Source organism: Asterias amurensis, chromosome 15, assembly GCF_032118995.1.
Source record: "Asterias amurensis chromosome 15, ASM3211899v1".
Classification (NCBI taxonomy): Eukaryota; Metazoa; Echinodermata; class Asteroidea; order Forcipulatida; family Asteriidae; genus Asterias; species Asterias amurensis.
The window spans coordinates 1,064,468-1,082,061 of NC_092662.1; the positions used below are offsets into that span (position 1 = coordinate 1,064,468).

At 37.6% G+C, this 17,594-nt stretch overlaps 1 protein-coding gene across 1 annotated transcript; it reads right to left on the minus strand.

The window, feature by feature from the left end:
- Positions 1-21: 21 nt before the first annotated feature.
- LOC139948045 (uncharacterized) lies at positions 22-17,231 on the minus strand. The gene is made up of 14 exons (XM_071946045.1): positions 16,605-17,231; positions 15,633-15,684; positions 13,236-13,458; positions 11,076-11,271; positions 9,324-9,454; positions 8,730-8,797; positions 8,095-8,272; positions 5,071-7,659; positions 4,053-4,103; positions 2,817-2,942; positions 2,285-2,367; positions 1,514-1,641; positions 771-897; positions 22-156 (listed from the first exon to the last, which is right to left on the minus strand). The coding sequence occupies exons 1-14, from the start codon at positions 17,097-17,099 to the stop codon at positions 47-49; spliced, it is 4,557 nt and encodes a 1,518-aa protein (XP_071802146.1). The 5' UTR covers positions 17,100-17,231; the 3' UTR covers positions 22-46.
- Between the last annotated feature and the right edge of the window lie 363 nt (positions 17,232-17,594).

Consider the following 17,594-nt stretch of genomic DNA (forward strand, 5'->3'; position numbering starts at 1 on the left):
TAAATAACTTGCTGTGTTTCTATGACTCCTTTGTTCGAAACATGAATCAGTTCACTCGCAGTGTGGAGATATGTTGGACGTAGGACGGCGTTAGTAAGTCTGCACCTTTAAGGCACTGCCCAATGCTGTAGTCACTTGAGAAGCTGTGTTTATCCTCTGTACACATAAATGAACCAAACACCCAATCAGTTGAAGTTACTTTACTTAATTTTGCTTCTAGAAAAACTACAGAACACTATGCCAAGGTTGTTTCACTTTTTCATAACGTTGACATGGTTTTGTATAGGCAAAGTACACTTATGGCAAGCTTCATAAATCTCATAAACATGGATAAACCTTCTATCCAATCCACATGTTACAGTCTAGGGGCCGATTTCACGAAACTTTATGCAACTGCGTAAGTCCACTTGCGCAACGTTTAAGGCGCCATAAACGTTGCGCAAGTGGACATACGCAGTTGCGTAAAGTTTCCTGAAAACGGCTGCAGGACATTTTACAGACTGTGCATCTACAGGTTTTTAACACAGTTTTGACTCATGTTTCCGTCACCTTTTGGTGACGACTGCTTTACCTCTTTCAAGAAAATTTGAAGACTTAGAGGGGTTTAAGAAAGCCTGAAATCTGGGAAAAAATCCTGAGCAATCACACACCTGTTTAAGAGGCGAGTTACTTCTAAATTTTTATAGCAATGTACCATCTTAGCTTTAAGAAACTACAACAAGAATTTTGTGTAAGCAATAATTTTGGAACTCTTTCGGCTAAATACATACCTTGTTGGAGTGTCCATTTGTCTTGTGCTACATACATCAGAGCTGGGATGCAGTACTGGGCAACACCTAGCTCATCAGGTTCAGCACAATTCGACATCCATACAGGTAATACAGCCTTGGTGTAGAACTGCAATAAATGAAATGAATCGTCAAAGAGTTGCACATGATGTAACTGCTGGCATGGTTGGAATAACTCAAAAGCCCTGGCCTCCGTTGACTTGGGGCCGATTTCACATGGCAGTAAAATTCATCCATACCATAGTGATACCATAATGATATGTTATGTGACATCACTAGGCAACTACGATTGATTTGCAGTTAAGTTTAATCTTAGCTCTTTGTAAAATCAGGTTCCCTGGTTTTGGACTTGGTGCTCTTTAAATGTTTCCCATAGTCTTGACAACTTTCTTTAGAAGTGCCCTGTGCCAAATGAAAAGGCCTTGCTCGCTCAAAGATGAAATACTAGGCCTGTATTTGAGCTAATTTCTCATTCTGTCACCCTCCCACACCCAACCACTGACGCATGCAATTCTAAACTAAGAAGCACCCCTATACGCTTCTCTTAATACTGATGCATGAGTGCGCCACAATTCTAACCCAAAACACGGCCAATGGTGCACCCACTGCAAGTGGTGGCAGACGTGCGCCCATGGTCTCATTATGATGTCATGCATGAATATTAAGAGAGGCGTATTGGCTAAATATGAAGTTCACCAAATGCAGTCATAATACAACAATCTTACCTCTGGACATCCTACATGTTGATCCAGCATTCTGAGCTCAGATGGACTGATGAGGTAAACACAACCTTCAACTGAGCTTTCAGGACTGAAGGCTATGTTGGCGAATCCACCTGCCTCTAGATCAGCACCTGTTATAAAAAGAGCCATCCTGCATTTAGCTCAAAATCAACAGTTTTTATTTCTTTACAGCCATTGGACACTTTCGGTACAGAGAAAAAAAATGTTCACAGATTTACAAATAACTTACAGGGTTTACAGAAAGTAATGGTGAAAGACTTCTCTTGAAATATTATTCCATGAAATGGTTTACTTTTTGAGAAAACATTAAAACAATATCAATTCTCAGTATCATGAACTTCGGATTTATTTTAAACACATATCATGACACGGCGAAACGTGCGAAAAACAAGGGTGGGTTTTCCCGTTATTTTCTCCCAACTCCGATGACCGATTGAGCTTAAATTTTCATAGGTTTGTTATGTTATATATACTTGTAAGTTGTGATACACGAAGTGTGGGCCTTTGGACAATGCTGTTTACCGAAAGTGTCCAATGGCTTTAAAAGTTTAAGTTTCTCAAAATAGTTATCAACAGCCGCAGTGCTTTTCACCATGTATGTTTTTATGGTCATCAACACTTGGAGTATTCATCAATCTATGAACCTGCCTTTAAAACCACTCCCACAAACCTCTGTTCTAAGAGTAGCAAATCTGTGTACAGTAATACATGAAAAACTTATTTTCATGATATTGCTACTTGTGTTTGTCTTACCTCGTTTGTTAAATTTCAGTTGGAACCCGAAGAGAACTCCCCACAGTCTGTGGTCTGCCTCTCTGCCTAGGTATGATGTCATTCTACACATATGCAACAAAATTTACACAATGCACAATAAATATTCAACAAAAATAAGTCTCCCCTCCCTACATATGAATAAATTCATTAAATCAATCATTATATACCCTGTTTATTGATCAAAATCCAGCTAAGAAAGAAAACAGTTATAAAGGGTTTTTAAAATTGAGTGGAATTATTTAAAACTGTCTGTGCGATGTGACTCACTTGTTCAATCAGAATGTCTCAAAAGTCGGAACGGTGGGAACATTTTAATTGGTCGACAATTATTGTAGCACAAACTCGTGGACCCTTCTATTGCAACAATCAATTTGAAAGTTCAAAATACCAATTCACTCGCACGTGAAGGATTGCTCCTGTACTTCATGATGTGAACCAGAGTACTGTTCTGATAGTCCAATGAATAGTGAGTGAGAATAGTTGAAAGTATTTCCAATGAGTATCAACCAACCTGTTTTGGTTCATGTCGGCTCCATAAGCGAAATAGTAAAGATATCCCGGGGGTGGTCTGGCATTGATTCTGAAACACAGAGGAGCAGGGAGAGGAGAGGCTGGCTGACCAGACTCCTTGGGATTCCTGAAGAACAGAAAGAAAAGCTATTAATCTTGGCAATTGTCTTTTAACAAGCATTTTAAAGCCGAGTATACAGTGCTAGCACACATTGGTGGATGGGTAAAACCAAAGTTAGAATTCTTTATCCCCGATGCAAATTACTCAGTCAGCATGCTCAGTCTTAACTTACAGATAAACTTGAACAAAATCACTCGAACTAATTTGACTATTTATTCTAAAAGAAAATTTGTCCCTGTATTTCTATTTAATATTTTGATTGATGATTTTTGATTGGTGATTTTTGTCTCTTCATGGTTTCCAGCAAACCCATAATTTTGTTTTGTCTGTATAAATAGGGTCCCTGTCAATTTACTTTGCATACTAAAGTGTTTTATTCTGCTTGCTCTTCGACGTTTGACCAAAGGTAGTCAACTACACCGAACTCTTAAAAGTTCTTTTTAATGGCGCATTTTATTGCAGTAGAGAAGTTTACACTGGTATCACACCTTTGTCATTGCAGTTTGTCAATCACATGTTAGTAAAGTGATAAGGAACTGTATGCATATTGTCAGCACAACTGGATTAACATGTAAACCCAACCCTTGTTTGTTCAAGGGGATAATAACTAACTCACCTTTCTAACCAGAAGTTCATGCTATTGCTTATAGGGAGATAAGGTTGAAGAATTTATCAGATAAAAAGTATATCTGTTTTTTCTGTCAAAGTTGTGTGTACAAAGTTGACAGGAACATACTCCATTTATAAAGGTTGAGTGAGTACTCTTTCATGTCCCTCTTTAATAGAACTTAATAGAACTTTTAAAAATCTACTTTGAATTCATTCATTCAAGCTCACATTTGTTTCCATACTACATGAAAAGCAGTACAAACAATTATTTTAAAGGAATAACCATTAAACAAAGCTAAGAAAATTAAAAAGAGTACGGAGGCATCATCTGGAAGACGAGGCTTATGTAGAAAATATACTGGGACAAAAATGAACAGACTGATAATTAGAACAAAGACAGACTTGATGAAGACATATTTGTATTATACTGTCAAGAGACACTTTTTGGTAAAACAATTACGAAGACACACAGAAAAGACACTTTATGACCCATAAATCTTAACTTACCTCGGCTTGGACAAGGGCTTTGCAACCACTGACAATGACTCTGCTTCAGGACTGAAACAAATCAGAAAATTTCACATTAAAAAGAAAAAAACACTTCTTTAAAACATACAGCAAAAAAGCAGCAGCAGAATTTACTCCAAGACATTTTTTTTTTTTTTTGCAGATGATAAAATTTGACGGTGAAAATGTAACAATTACCGCTGGTACAGAGATCGCCACATTTTATTCACTTGTTTTGTATGAAAAAACAAACCATGATGTGGATTGACTGAACATACACCTGTGTATATTATGACACAGTCTACACAGTGTTTGCATTCAATGCAAACAGAGTCAATATTATGTGGTTTTATGTAAAGATCATTACTGGACTGTACCACTCTGAAATACAGGGAATAATAATCTCGTCAAAGTCAACTGATATTGAGAATTGTAGACTTAAAACAAAACCTAGTTAAAACATAGAAAAACAACCAGTTTTCATCAGACCGGATCGGAACGTCTCCATGTTGCAAAACAGCCCAAAGAAATTATTACTTGACAAAATGTTACTGTCGGAAACAATTTCTGTAATGAACATTGAAGTGCATTTTGCAGCTAAAAACCCAACAAGACTGACAAGACGTTATCGCATGTATCCCCCTAATTTTATTATAAACGCCCATATTATTGGGACAGGTGCAAAGCACTTTACAATACACCCCGGCAGCAAATGGTAGTAGACAGGAAGTTGCAGGTGGCAAGAAGCTATTTTTTTGTCTCGCAATCTCACATAAATTATTGATTACGATCGAGTATTTTATCAATCCCATGCATGACAATTTGTCTCTTGTCATTTCTTTCACATGCACAAAACCTGGAAATTTGAAGTAAAAAAAAAACAGTTCTGGGATCACATTTATAAGGGGGGGGGGGCAGTTGCACAAGCACAGGGAGCACGAGGCTGCTGCTACAGATTTAGTTTAGCACCTTTTTTGTCTAAAGTGATTATTAGTGTTTTTATTCTTCAAATAATTACCTTTCAGGAAATGAATTCATTTTGTCATCACATCTGGTGTTTCCATTCACAAAATTGCCATTGTGGTTGGCCAATGAGTCATCTGACATCACACTTCCTTCCAATTGGTCCGGCTGAGTATCACATGACTTTACACTCTCCTCTGGTTGGTGAATAACATCTTCAGGTTGAGATGACTTGCTTGAGCTCACTGGTCTCATCCTCGCTCTTGATTGCCTCGTTTCACATCTTACCCCAGTACCCTGTAGAACCATGTACCCATCTCTAGGTGATATCAGTTCCTTACTGAACCCACCTTGTCTTGGGTTCTCTATCATAACTTGGTACTCTGCGATAAGATGGTTCTGTATGGAAACCTCTTCATCCTCTTGTTGAATCCAAGATTCAATTGGAGCTCGATTCTGTCCCCTGCTTTGTAATAACCCTGCAGCACTGAAGCTTCTTTGTGGAACCCTATTATCATGCTTAATATCCACTGATGCTGATGCTGATTTCGTTGTGAGTCTATGTCCTTTAGAGTTGAGTTTCTCATTGAATGTGCTATGAGGACATAAACACATGTCTTCATCGAGACCACACAATCCACAGAACAGAACTGCCTCATCGATCTCTGGCACATCATCTTCAATATCTTCATACGATTCTTCTCTTCTGTTGAGCAGCTCCTTGGGGCTTGCATTGCCCGGATTAGGAGAATTTGTTAAACTAATGCTTTCATCACAACAGTTTGTGATTTCATTTGTTCTATGTTGTGTTCCTGAACCATCATCAGTTCCAGATGGTGGGTCACTTTGTGTGTTCCCGTTCCCACCCTCATTGCTTGCGTTTGAACTTTCATTGTTCCCATTGGACGTGCCACTGCCGTTTCCATGGGAACCACCCTGACTGCCATCTTGGTCTTTGTCGTCATCTTTTCTAACATTGTTGTCATGGCAACTATTATTTGTATTCTCTTGTGCATCCTCATTGCTCTCTTCATTTGTAACTTTCTCATTTTCATCATCCAGTGATGAATTTTGTTCTTTCGGGCTCTCCTCGTTGCCAGCTGATGAATCATCCATAATATTGTCAATATCAGTTTCATCCGTATTTACTAGATTTTCTTGTCTTGTGTCTTGTTCAATAATTGCATCTGGTGTGGTCTCTAAAGTTACTTGGACTTCAGCCTCAGTCACTTCAATTTGAACAGTAGGGATGACATCTACAGTGACAACAGGAACGACATCATTTGATTCTTCAAATGGTACAAGTATATCTGCCTTGGACTCTGGCAGTGCTTCGACTGTTTTCTCCGATAAAACACTGTTTGATTCAACTGGTAAAGAGGACTCTGTATTTGTTGCATTAGCATCCAATGGTGCATCATCAGTTACCATTTCCGTTTGGATATTGTCAGGATCTTCACAAGTGTTTTTCATATCCGTGCTACCAGTTCTATCATTTGTGTCTTTGTCCGTACAAATACCATCCACTTTAGGTTCTACTTTTGCTTCAACACAAACACCATTCACTGTAGGTTGTACTTTTGCTTCAACACAAACACCATTCACTGAGGGTTCTATTTTTGCTTCAACACTACTTGTTTCCAGATTCAATTCCCCATTAACTGAATCTCTAGTTGAACGCTCAATGTTTTCACTTACACCATTGTTTTCAAGCGATTTCTTGTCGACTAAGGCACTCTCCTCTCCAATAGGGTGGCTTTCTCCCTTAAGGTTTTCAACAGTTAAACGCTCAGCCACATTCAAATTGTCCTTCTGAAAACTTTCATTAGTTGGTGTTTGAACATCATCTCTACTTTGGCACTCCGTTTCACTTATGGCAGTTTGTTCATTTTTAATCATTGAAAAACTCTCCTCTCTCAGAGTACTCAACGACCCTCGTTCTAAATCTGACTCCTTCACATGATGTTTCACACTCCCATCTTCCCCTAAACCATCATCAGACACCATGTCCGTTAACTCACAGCTCGCCTGATCTATTTCACTATCAGTCATTGAACTGCGGCGCCTCCCAAGGGAACTGCTTCCTGTCCTACTTGTGCGAGTCTCGGATCTCGTTTCTGAATCAGCAAAGTAAGCATCATACTTCTGATCCAAATCCCCATCATCATCAACGATGCTCTTCTTAGCACTGCTGGCTACTCGTTGAACCATGTCGCTGAGCACCATAGCTGCACCTCCTTCATTCATGTAATCACTCATGGTTGCTTTAACTTCGTTAACAACAGATCCTTCGTCTTCGACAATGACAGGAGGAGCATCTCCTGAGGCAGACACATCCTCCGTTTGCTGAGAATTAAGATCCACCTTGCTGTTGCTTTCATAACTGGTTGCGTAGGTATGGGAGATGGGATGGATTCTACTCTGATCCTCCTGAGCATCGCTTCTCTCCTCCTGGGGATCATCTTCTTTATCCTTAACACCGAACGTCTCCGGGATGTCTATGTGACTGGTCAAGGCATCTTGAAGGTAATACACATTGTCTTCTGAGAGGCTGGCGAGACTGTTTGGTGGCATGCAGGCATTAGAGAAGACCTGACTGCCTCCTGATATTTGATCTTGTTGTGTTAGTTCTTCCTCGGTTTTCCTGGAAAAAAAAAATTCAAGGCAAGGTTTTAAACTTCAAGACAACACATTATGAGTTTTGGTGCAAAATCTGAATGTTGAAGGGAAAAATAATGTTTGAAAGAAATTATATACAGAAATAGTAATTTGGGGGCTGAGGAGCTGAATAGTGAAGGAAGCTGCTACGATGTTTTTGGGCCGCTGGCTGCCCTTTGGCAGGCAGCCACATTGAAAGTGTCTGATTTTTTCTGAGGGAGGAAATCAGGAGGGTTCAGCGAAAAACTTTCTTAGCACAGGAAGAAACACAACACAACTCTTGTCACATCCTAGCCGGGAACTGAACCAGGGCCACATTGGTGAGAGGGGAGTGCTTAACGCACAAGCCAACCATGTTATACCCACTCTTTCATCAATGAAAGACACCATTAAAAAACAAAGTAATTGATAATGCTCTTACATGGTTTGCTCTTCCAGATAATTTTCTCTCTCTGTTGATAACTGTGAAGCAATCGATGTACGATGGACAGATTCTGCAGTTAAAGGACGTGGTTGGAATATGTCAGGCGGAAGCATACTCAATAGTTCTCGCTTACGTTGCAGCATTCGACTATCACTCGGCTCATAATCAGTCTCCTCTGAAACGAGTAAAATTGAAAACACTTTTATGAAAAAGTGAAAAGTGAAGAAGGAAACAATTGTTCTATTTATCAAAAGCTAAAGGTAGAAATCAAATGTTTTTGATATGATTGCAACACTATGATAACATTTCTATATTCATGAATGTTTTCATGATTGTGTTTGATTAGTGAAATTGTCTAGTTAACCCTTTGGTCACTGGACCCCATGGAACTGCCATGACAATTCCCCAAAAAGTGATACAAATATTTCTAGATACTGCAATATTCCAGTGACATTTTCCCAGCCCTGTTCAGCGAATAGATGACTAACGTTGAAGTCACTCGTAAGTACTAATGGGTTAAATAGTTTAATGCATTTTACAGCAATCTCAAAATAAATAAGAAAAGCTCACACACTAGTGGCACTCAGTGAATATGAATAGACATATTGCTTGTTATTTGTTTCTGTCCTTACCTGGTTGAATGCCTTTACAGTTGTCTACTGCAGGTCCACTCATCTTGAATGTATGCAACGGTTTCAACCTGAAGATAAGAAGGCGTGGAACAAATTAAATCACATATGGTTCAAGGTTGGTTTGTAGAACTCCGGTTAGCAGTTAGCAAGTAGTCTCGGGACTAAAAAGTATTGTTATTTTTTAAGTTTTATTTTCTCCCTTTACAATGGCCAAATGCCAGTTTTTTTCTACAACCGGGAGATATTTAGAATAACATTCATCATGGAAAAACTTTCCATAATCAGGAATTAGTTTTTAATTTGTTTATCAGAACATTGAAAGAATGGTTTAATTTCCAGTGAACTTTCTGCAAAATCAGGGAGAGTTGGCAACTCTGGGGGACCAGTCAAGTTTCACTCCGTGTGTTCCGTCCAGCTAGTCCAGTATTGTAAAACATTCACCTTTCTTGAAATACAGACATGTGAATGAGCTGATGGACTACAGAAATGACAAGCTAACTGGTCATGCTGGCCAGTCAAACTCTGACATTGTATTGCTATATTGTCAAAAAAGTTTAAAACCGTCAAATAAATGAATTAACATTGTCGTCTAACCTTCCTTTAAGAAGCCGTCCCCCTCTTCTGCTCACCGGAGGGGACTGCTGCTTATTCAACACCCTCGTAACTTCCCTCAAAGCATAAATGGTACGTTCCTTCAGGTCTTGGCTGGGTGAGACTGGCCGATCCTGTAACATGATCAGGTAAATGATTCCGGGTTGTTATGAGGTTAATAAAAAGGTTGAGAAAGGAATGTAAGGGATAAAACTCTCATTATTACTTCTTCTGTAAAGCGTATCTTTATGTTCAAATTACAGTCTCAACTGCATTAAGGGCAGCTAGCCAAACAGGATGCATCTGTCCAATTTCGAAAGTATACAAACCCAACAGTAATGTTTTATCATCTGAACCTTTCAATGTGTTTACAAGAAAGTTAGGCCGGGAACAGTAAAGTGTGATTGGTTGAAGGTATACGATCATCAGTGGCTGGAAATAGTGTTTTTAGACACTTAACAAAAGTATTTCAATTTGTCTTAAAACGTTTTAATTCAACTTCTATATTTACATCTTTGTACAAATAACCGGTGCAACTAAGATATAAACAGTCTAAGGGGAAACAGACAAAAAAAGAAGAAGAAAATTTCAACCATTCGGAAGTCAGCTGTAAGCTTTTTTTCTAAATTTTTCTAGTTTAAGGAAAAACAAATTCTTTAGAAAAAAAAATTTGAATATGGAAACATGTCTAACAATCTTGGCCGCTATTTTGAATATGAACCAGATTACGGGAAAATCTTGAATGAAAAGAGGAAAAGATGATGAGAATACTCAAGATCACACAGAACTAGTTGAGAATTCAAAGGGCTAAATACCCTCATCCACAATGAAGTTGGACTTAGAGGATAAAGAATCAAATCTCTTACAGACTATAATCCTTCTATTCAATTGTCATCATCCATAAATTAGACTTAAGTATCCAGGGAGTAACAAGAAAAAGGATCCCTTGCAGGTGTGTTTGGTTGATGACTGCTCTTTATTCCCACAAACCTATGCTCTGCAAACCCCTCATGATTTACATGCTAGGGTTAGGGTTAGGGTAAGGGTATGGGTTAAGGATAGGATTAGGAAAATACACTATGGGTGTCTGAGCATAGGGTTGTCGGATCATAGGGGTGCTTAGTCGGAACATCGACCGTGTAGCCGTCCTGATCAGAGAGTCAGAAAATGACTTGAGAAAAACATCTACAGTAATCAAAGGCCATAGTCTCTGATGCATCTGGTGTACCATCATGATGGTACGATTTACATACATAAGACCATCCAGGGAAGCATGGTTTTAAATGTTCACAAGGAGTTAAAAGGAAAAAAGGTAATAACTTGGGCCTTGGGGATCGAAATTTACACTGGATTCACAGGCCCAAGGCCAGTGATTTTAGCATCGCACCCGTACTAAACTGATGACCAGACAAGCCTGGTGGTCTTGTATTTATCAATTGAATAATAATTGGCTGCCTCATTGTGTAAGCTGCTCTGCGAAAAAAAATGTTGGCTATGAATCAGATAATATCTTACATTTTTCTTGAGAAACAAAGTACCTTTTACAAATAAGAAAATATCCAGATCTCCTCCTAGTGCTTGTTCAACTTATTTTGTTTCCAGTCTTGGTAAAAAAACAAAAAAGTCCTGCAGTCTTGTGGACACCCCCCCACCCTCCTCAAGTTCAAGCCCTGGGCTTATTTATAGGTACCATACTAAGTGGAAGTAAACAGGAGTATGCAAAATACAAAGACATATCTTTTACAGTCCACTTACAATTGGCACCTCAGTGTCTACATCATGCTTAAATGGTTGGGAGACGTGAGCATTGGGCTTCGGAGCCAATGTTTCATTAGCCACACTCTGAGGAAGTGGAGCCAGTCTCTGTCGATCATTAGGGGTCCCATGTTGAGGCCAATACTTGTTCCCCATGGACCAGAGGTTCGGAGGGCCTGCCAAGAATGCGGAACTCCTAAAGGTGATGACAGACAGAAATAACAAAAGTTTAAAGATTGTTGATCAAAACGGATAACAAATGTCATTTGAGAGGGTAAAAAATAAATCAATATTTCCATTTAGAAATTTTGCCTTTGCCACTTTTGTTCTTAAAATACAGGATGCATCTGTCCAATTTCGAAAGTATACAAACCTACCGTAATGCTTTATCATCTGAACCTGTCAATGTGTTTACAAGAAAGTTAGGCCGGGAACAGTAAAGTGTGGTTGGTTAAAAGTACACGATCATCAGTGGCTTGGACACTAAAAAAAGTATTTCAATTTGGTTTTAAATGTTTTAATTCCACTTCTATATTTACATCTTTGTACAAATAACCGGTGCAACTAAGATATAAACAGTCAAAGGGGAAACGGAAAAAAACCCCGTGTTGAGGCCAATACTTGTTCCCCATAGACCAAGAATGCAGAACTCCTGAAGGTGACGACAGACGGAAATAACAAAAGTTTTAAGTTTGTTGATCAAAACGGATAACAGAAATGTCATTTGAGGGGTAATTTTTTTAATTTTAATTTTGCCTTTGCTACTTTTGTTCTTAAAATACAGTGTAAATCATTTTTTAAAGAAAATGCTGTAAATGATGAAAACATTTTATTAAATGACTACCACTATCCCAAAAGTGGAATCAAAACGCTTTAGAAACAAATTTTTCTGAACTACTCTTTAATTTAACTGTGTTACTTACATGACTTAAGCCTACAGTGTAGTCTCCAGACAGGCATACAAACGGTTGTTCTCCCAGATATATCAATGACAACCCTAACCCAAACAGGCAGGTAATCCTAACTCCTTATGTCTAGTTTCGTTGTGAGAATTGTGTGAAGTTAAACCAAACAAATAACATGTAGTTCAGAGGTGTAACAGTGTCTCCAAATAAACATTGGGGTGATACCTTAAAGGTTATTGAATCAGTAATGAACTAGAGACAGCGTTGAAATCAAGGACTTGAAATTTTAACTGATTGTAATAAGACTCGCACTACGGAAGGAGCAAAGTCTATCAAAAATATGGTAAAAAGTGCTTATTTTTAGACTGTGTAAACCATGCAACATGCAGACTTTTGTTTTATTTACAGGGTTTGATATGAATTGGACTTTAAGTATAATCAAAAGTTGTTTACATTATGCCATACATCAAAAACAAAACAGGCTCCCAGTATTTTAAATCTGTAAACAAGGAGCTATGTTTTCTCAGTTTTTTTTTTTTTTAAGAAAAATTATTCATGCCAACACTAATTTGAATTCGTTACAAAATGTATTAGTCTATTTTAGTATCTTATTTACTCAAATGAGATGTTCCTTTATGGTAAAAATCTGTGAAAAAAGATACGGAAATCTTTCCTTAAACAAAATCACATTCTCTAAAACCACTTTTCTTAGAAGGGAGTTGTTTCTTAAACAATTTAACAGCTTCAGTGGTTCTTATACGAAGCTGTTTTTACTCCCATCAATATTTTGAGTCATTACCAAAACTATTATTAAAGGAACACGTTGCCTTGGATCGGACGAGTTGGTCTATTAAAAGCGTTTGAAATGCATATGGTTAGAAAGATGTTTTAATGGTAGAATATAATGATCCACACAAGTATCACTCGAAACTGCACGGTTTTCCGTTTACGTCGCAAACTATCACGGTCGGCCATTTATGGGAGTCAAAATTTTGACTCCCATAAATGGCCGACCGTGTTAGTCGACAGGGTAAAAAGAAAACCACGCAATTTCGAGGCATGTTTGTGTAGATCATTGTATTCTACTTTAACAATATCTTTCTAACCATATACATTTTACAACAAACGGTTACAGAACGATTTTCAAAGACCAACTCGACCGATCCAAGGCAACGTGTGCCTTTAACCTCCCCTTAAGCAAGCTGAATACACCAGGGAAGTACAGAAGATTTGTGTCATGAGCATCTCTACTTACTTATGTGTGAAAAAGGAATTATAGTTGTACTGTGTGGCACTTGGTGTTCCCCTTGATTGGCTCCTTGAAGGCGACCTGTGCATTTGTGGGGTGTAGGCTGACTGGGGAGGGGAACGTGTCTTCCGCCCAGTACCGTTGAGGAGGGGATCTGGGCGTTTCTTGCTACTTGTTGTATGTTTACGGGAGTCTGATGAGGGTCTGCTTTTAGAATGCTGCTTGGAATCTGCATTAAGCAATTGGGAAAAATATACTTCATTGGAAAAGTTGAGCTGAAATAATTTTCTCTAAAATATTATTTGCAATATTGAAGGGTGCATTAAAGTATAGAAAAAAACAAATGTTCTATACTATACTACCATTTACTTTAAATTAAAGCGCTTTGAAGTTGACAATACTAATTTTCCCCCATATATTAGAGGTACACAGAAATCATTTTTGGGGTTATCATGTTTGCATATGTTTCCAGTAAAGTTAAACAGGTTATTTTTTTCAACTAAATTCTTTCATGGCAGTTAAAAAGCAAACTGTTACTGATTTTATGGGCAAAGGAAAACCGTTCTACATACAAAAATCCAGTCACAGTGGAATTGCCCAACTGTCTTTTTGCAAAGTGTTGAATAAATGTCAACACTTGTTGAATAAATGTTGAATAAAGTGTCACAATATTATTTTTGCAAATGGAGCAGCTTGGAAGAAAGCCCTTCTTCCATGGTTGTAGCAATAGCAGTTGTTATGGCTGCAAACTGTTTGCTAAAAAATCCCAGCTGTCACACCAAAATGAGCATGGACACTTCCTGACAACATTCATTTAGAATAAAGCTTTTGCAATTTTGATTGCACTTTACTGAACTGATAAATCATAAGTAGCCTATATGATTAGCTTCTACAATGCACCAGTTGGGGGTAAAAAGTGCACCAATATTACACTTTGAACCTGTTTATCTATAAACAGTTTGGCAATTATCAACAAATTCAAGCTAACACAAATGTCAAATTTTTGTATTGGTTACAGAAACAAAATACAAACACACGCACATTTTAATATTCACAATAACTTAATGTTAAGTTTCAGCAAGTCAGCTTATTAAAAATCTAGAGGTATTATACGTTTAACATTAAGTAGTTAGTTAGTTTTACATTAGTTAGCCTAAATTAAAAGACAATTTTTGTAATAAAAAAACAACAAATAAAAAAAACCCCTATAATGCCTAAATTTAAATACAAAGACATTGATTTAACCATGGATGTACAAATAAAGGGACTGTCACAAACCAACACCATGTTCTGATTGTTTGAATAGCTGCTGTCCATTGTTATGCTAAGTTCACTAGAATCAATTCACAACATACAAATGATACAAGCATCCTTTTTCAAACAAGACATAAGTGCATTTTTGGGTTGACAGATACATGAATACTAAAAGCAAGCTTAATGCTAACATCTAGGGTGGATGCTTCGGCCCTACTCTGATTACACAGTAAACACTCCTCTAGGGCAAATCAATACCACAGGGAAAATAACAATGGTTCATAAGGACCTGATCAAATATTGTGGGTTTTTTGCTGTCGTTTTTTGTTCCTAAGTCCTTCAACCATAACAAGAATCTGTGTATTTTTATGACCCAGGTGTTGCCCCTGTTTTATATTTCCATGGTAAAATACATGATTGATTGATACTAAATTAATACTTTAACACATTTCAAATAAATGTTGACAATGTTTTTATGTTACGATTTCATTTTCAGTAGTTTACCCTCTTTTTTTCTTATCTGTTTGGAAGAGTAAATTTATTTAGTTTACTATAATTTATGTCAAATCTGGTGTCAGCATAAGCTGCATAATCATCATACAAACACTTTATATTTGGCTCTTGGGGAAAAAATAGTAAAATTTTATTGAGTTCAACGGCTGATCTACATGTAGATAATGTATATTTTTATGACATTTTCAGGCTACATTGCCATTAGGAAGATCATCAAAATTGATCTTTCTAAGACAAGAGCACATAAATCACACACAAGATTTAAGTAGGAATAACATTATTCAGTCGTTATTTTTTAAGTGCCAGTTAATTTTTAACTCCTAAGTAAGTTAATAAAAAATAATTTAAATGAAAACTAAATGGAATTATAGCAGGCATGATATTCAGCTTTTATGTGAGGTTAGAGACTGGTAATTTGTCCCCACTTGAATGAGGACTGTATCTATTGAAAAATGGGTACGTCACAAGTTCGAATTTGACATTTTCCCTCATCTTTATCATATCATGCTCATTTATGGATAGTTTTCAGTTCAAATTTCAAAGTTTTCTATGCAACTAAATCATTACTTTCTGGTTTTCTTGTTGAGTAAAAAACTTATGAAATATAATGAAGGAAAAAATTAAATGTAAACTTACCACCAAGTACTTTGTCAACAGGCAAGTTGTCAATGCTGAGAAATGGGGGTGGCTGAATACAAACATAATGAAAATTGTTAGTCAGTTGTATTAAGTTCTTGAATAGTGATTAAAAATATACGTTGAAAATATATAGGTAAAAATAATTCTCTGTAGGGCCAGCGTAACTTCATACTGACAGGACTATGTAGTTTTTCTTTGAAGATGATTATTTTATAAACAACCTGCAAAATGTCTTCGCTGGCAGATGAATACATCTGCAAGGATATGCATAAAGGCAGCGTGTGGTTATCCGGAACAACCTGTTTTTTAATAGTATAGAAATAAGTTCAGGATGAGGAAATTACGTATCCTGTCACCACCTTTTCACCAACTTTCACTAAACGGAATGTCTCATTTTTGTAAATCAGATAATAATTTAGTTCATAACAAATAATAAAGTAATGGCGGGGTCACGGAAATGTTTCCACTGCCTATTTAAAAACAAAATAAAAATAAAAGGATATCAGTAATAAAAAAATAGAAGTTTTAAAACAATTGTAGGTTTACAGAGAAACGGCATTGACTTTAAAAACTTAGTCACAGTTACTACAATAATAATAATAATAATAATAATATATTCTGGCTTAAAAATCAAAGGCTTGTTTTAAAGCCATTGGACACTTTTTCTTTTGAACAGAACAAAAATTAAAAGTTCACAGATTACAAATAACTTACAGGGTTTACAGAAGGTAATGGTGAAAGACTTCCCTTGAAACATAATTTCATGACATTACACAGCGAAGTGTGCGGAAACAAGGGTGGGTTTTCTCGCTATTTTCTCTAGACTCCGATGACCGATTGAGCCTAAATTTTCACAGGGTTTGTTATTTTATTAAAGTTGTGATACACAAAGTGTGGGCCTTTGGACAATACTGTTTACCGATGTTGTACGATTGCTTTAATCTTTAACAAAATTTGATTGTGATTTACCTCTTCTGGTCTTCGTGGTCTTGCTCTTGAGCGTAGAGTCTGACGAGATGCATGAGGGCTGCTAGTGCTAAGGGAATCAGACATCAAATGCATCACTGATTGATCTGCAACTCCAACACTGCTGTGTGATGGCTTCTCTTGTAATCGAGCCTGTTTCCCAATAATCTGAGTGGTTTCCATGAGAGTACAACTTTGGTCTTGGTCTCTTGAAACTAAATTAGGGCTGGAGCTGCTGGACGTTAGCCCTTGGCTCGGTGAGCCAGTAGACGAGAAACGTGTTCGTGTTACCTTCTGCTGTGACTGTGAGGCTGGTGTGTCACCGTCCGAGAGATGGTCATCATCGCCGCCGGCCGGGGATTCCGTGGGGGAAACCCTGCTCGTCCCCGGGCCAACATGATCGACGTCTCCCGCTTGGTTTACCGCGATTGGGTTTCTCCAAGTTATCGAGGAAGGCACCATGTTGGTTACCTGTTCGATCGACATGACTGCTTGCATGGCAGCAGCACTCCAAATCGAGTTAAATCACCTCACACACGGTGAACCATTTCACGTAGAAAGTCAACACGAAAACTGTGTCACTTGTCGGCCATCTTTGCTAGAGCAAATTAACTTTAAATCCCACTGGAATATCCATCCGCATAATTGATTGGTAAAGTTTATAAACTTTTTTGAATCAAACAATTACCCCTGGTGTCTTTAACATTATGATAAAATTAGATACTACATTGTTCTGTAAGGGTAAATATTTGATATAAATGTGTTATAAGGTGACATTAGACCGATACCGGATGACCTATATTTATTGCGCAGTAGCATGGTCTAGACTTTGTTTAGGTAGTGCGCCATGAAGCGTCCGTTGCCATCAGCTACGTGTGCACGGACCACTGCCTTCGATCCAACATAAACAGAGTGAATGACAAGGCTTAGGGTGTGCATTATGCATGTGTGTGCATTGTGTACACAATAAGCCACCGGGCTGTAATGTAATAA

What these genes read in the sequence shown, in the direction of transcription:
- LOC139948045 (XM_071946045.1), bottom strand. Translation starts at nt 17,099, where the DNA reads ATGCAAGCAGTCATGTCGATCGAACAGGTAACCAACATGGTGCCTTCC. An exon ending in GCCGACATGAACCAAAACAG is followed by an intron (nt 2,368 to 2,816) that starts GTTGGTTGATAC and finishes GCATATGTGTAG; the next exon opens with AATGACATCATACCTAGGCA. An exon ending in CAAATGGACACTCCAACAAG is followed by an intron (nt 157 to 770) that starts GTATGTATTTAG and finishes TTATGTGTACAG; the next exon opens with AGGATAAACACAGCTTCTCA.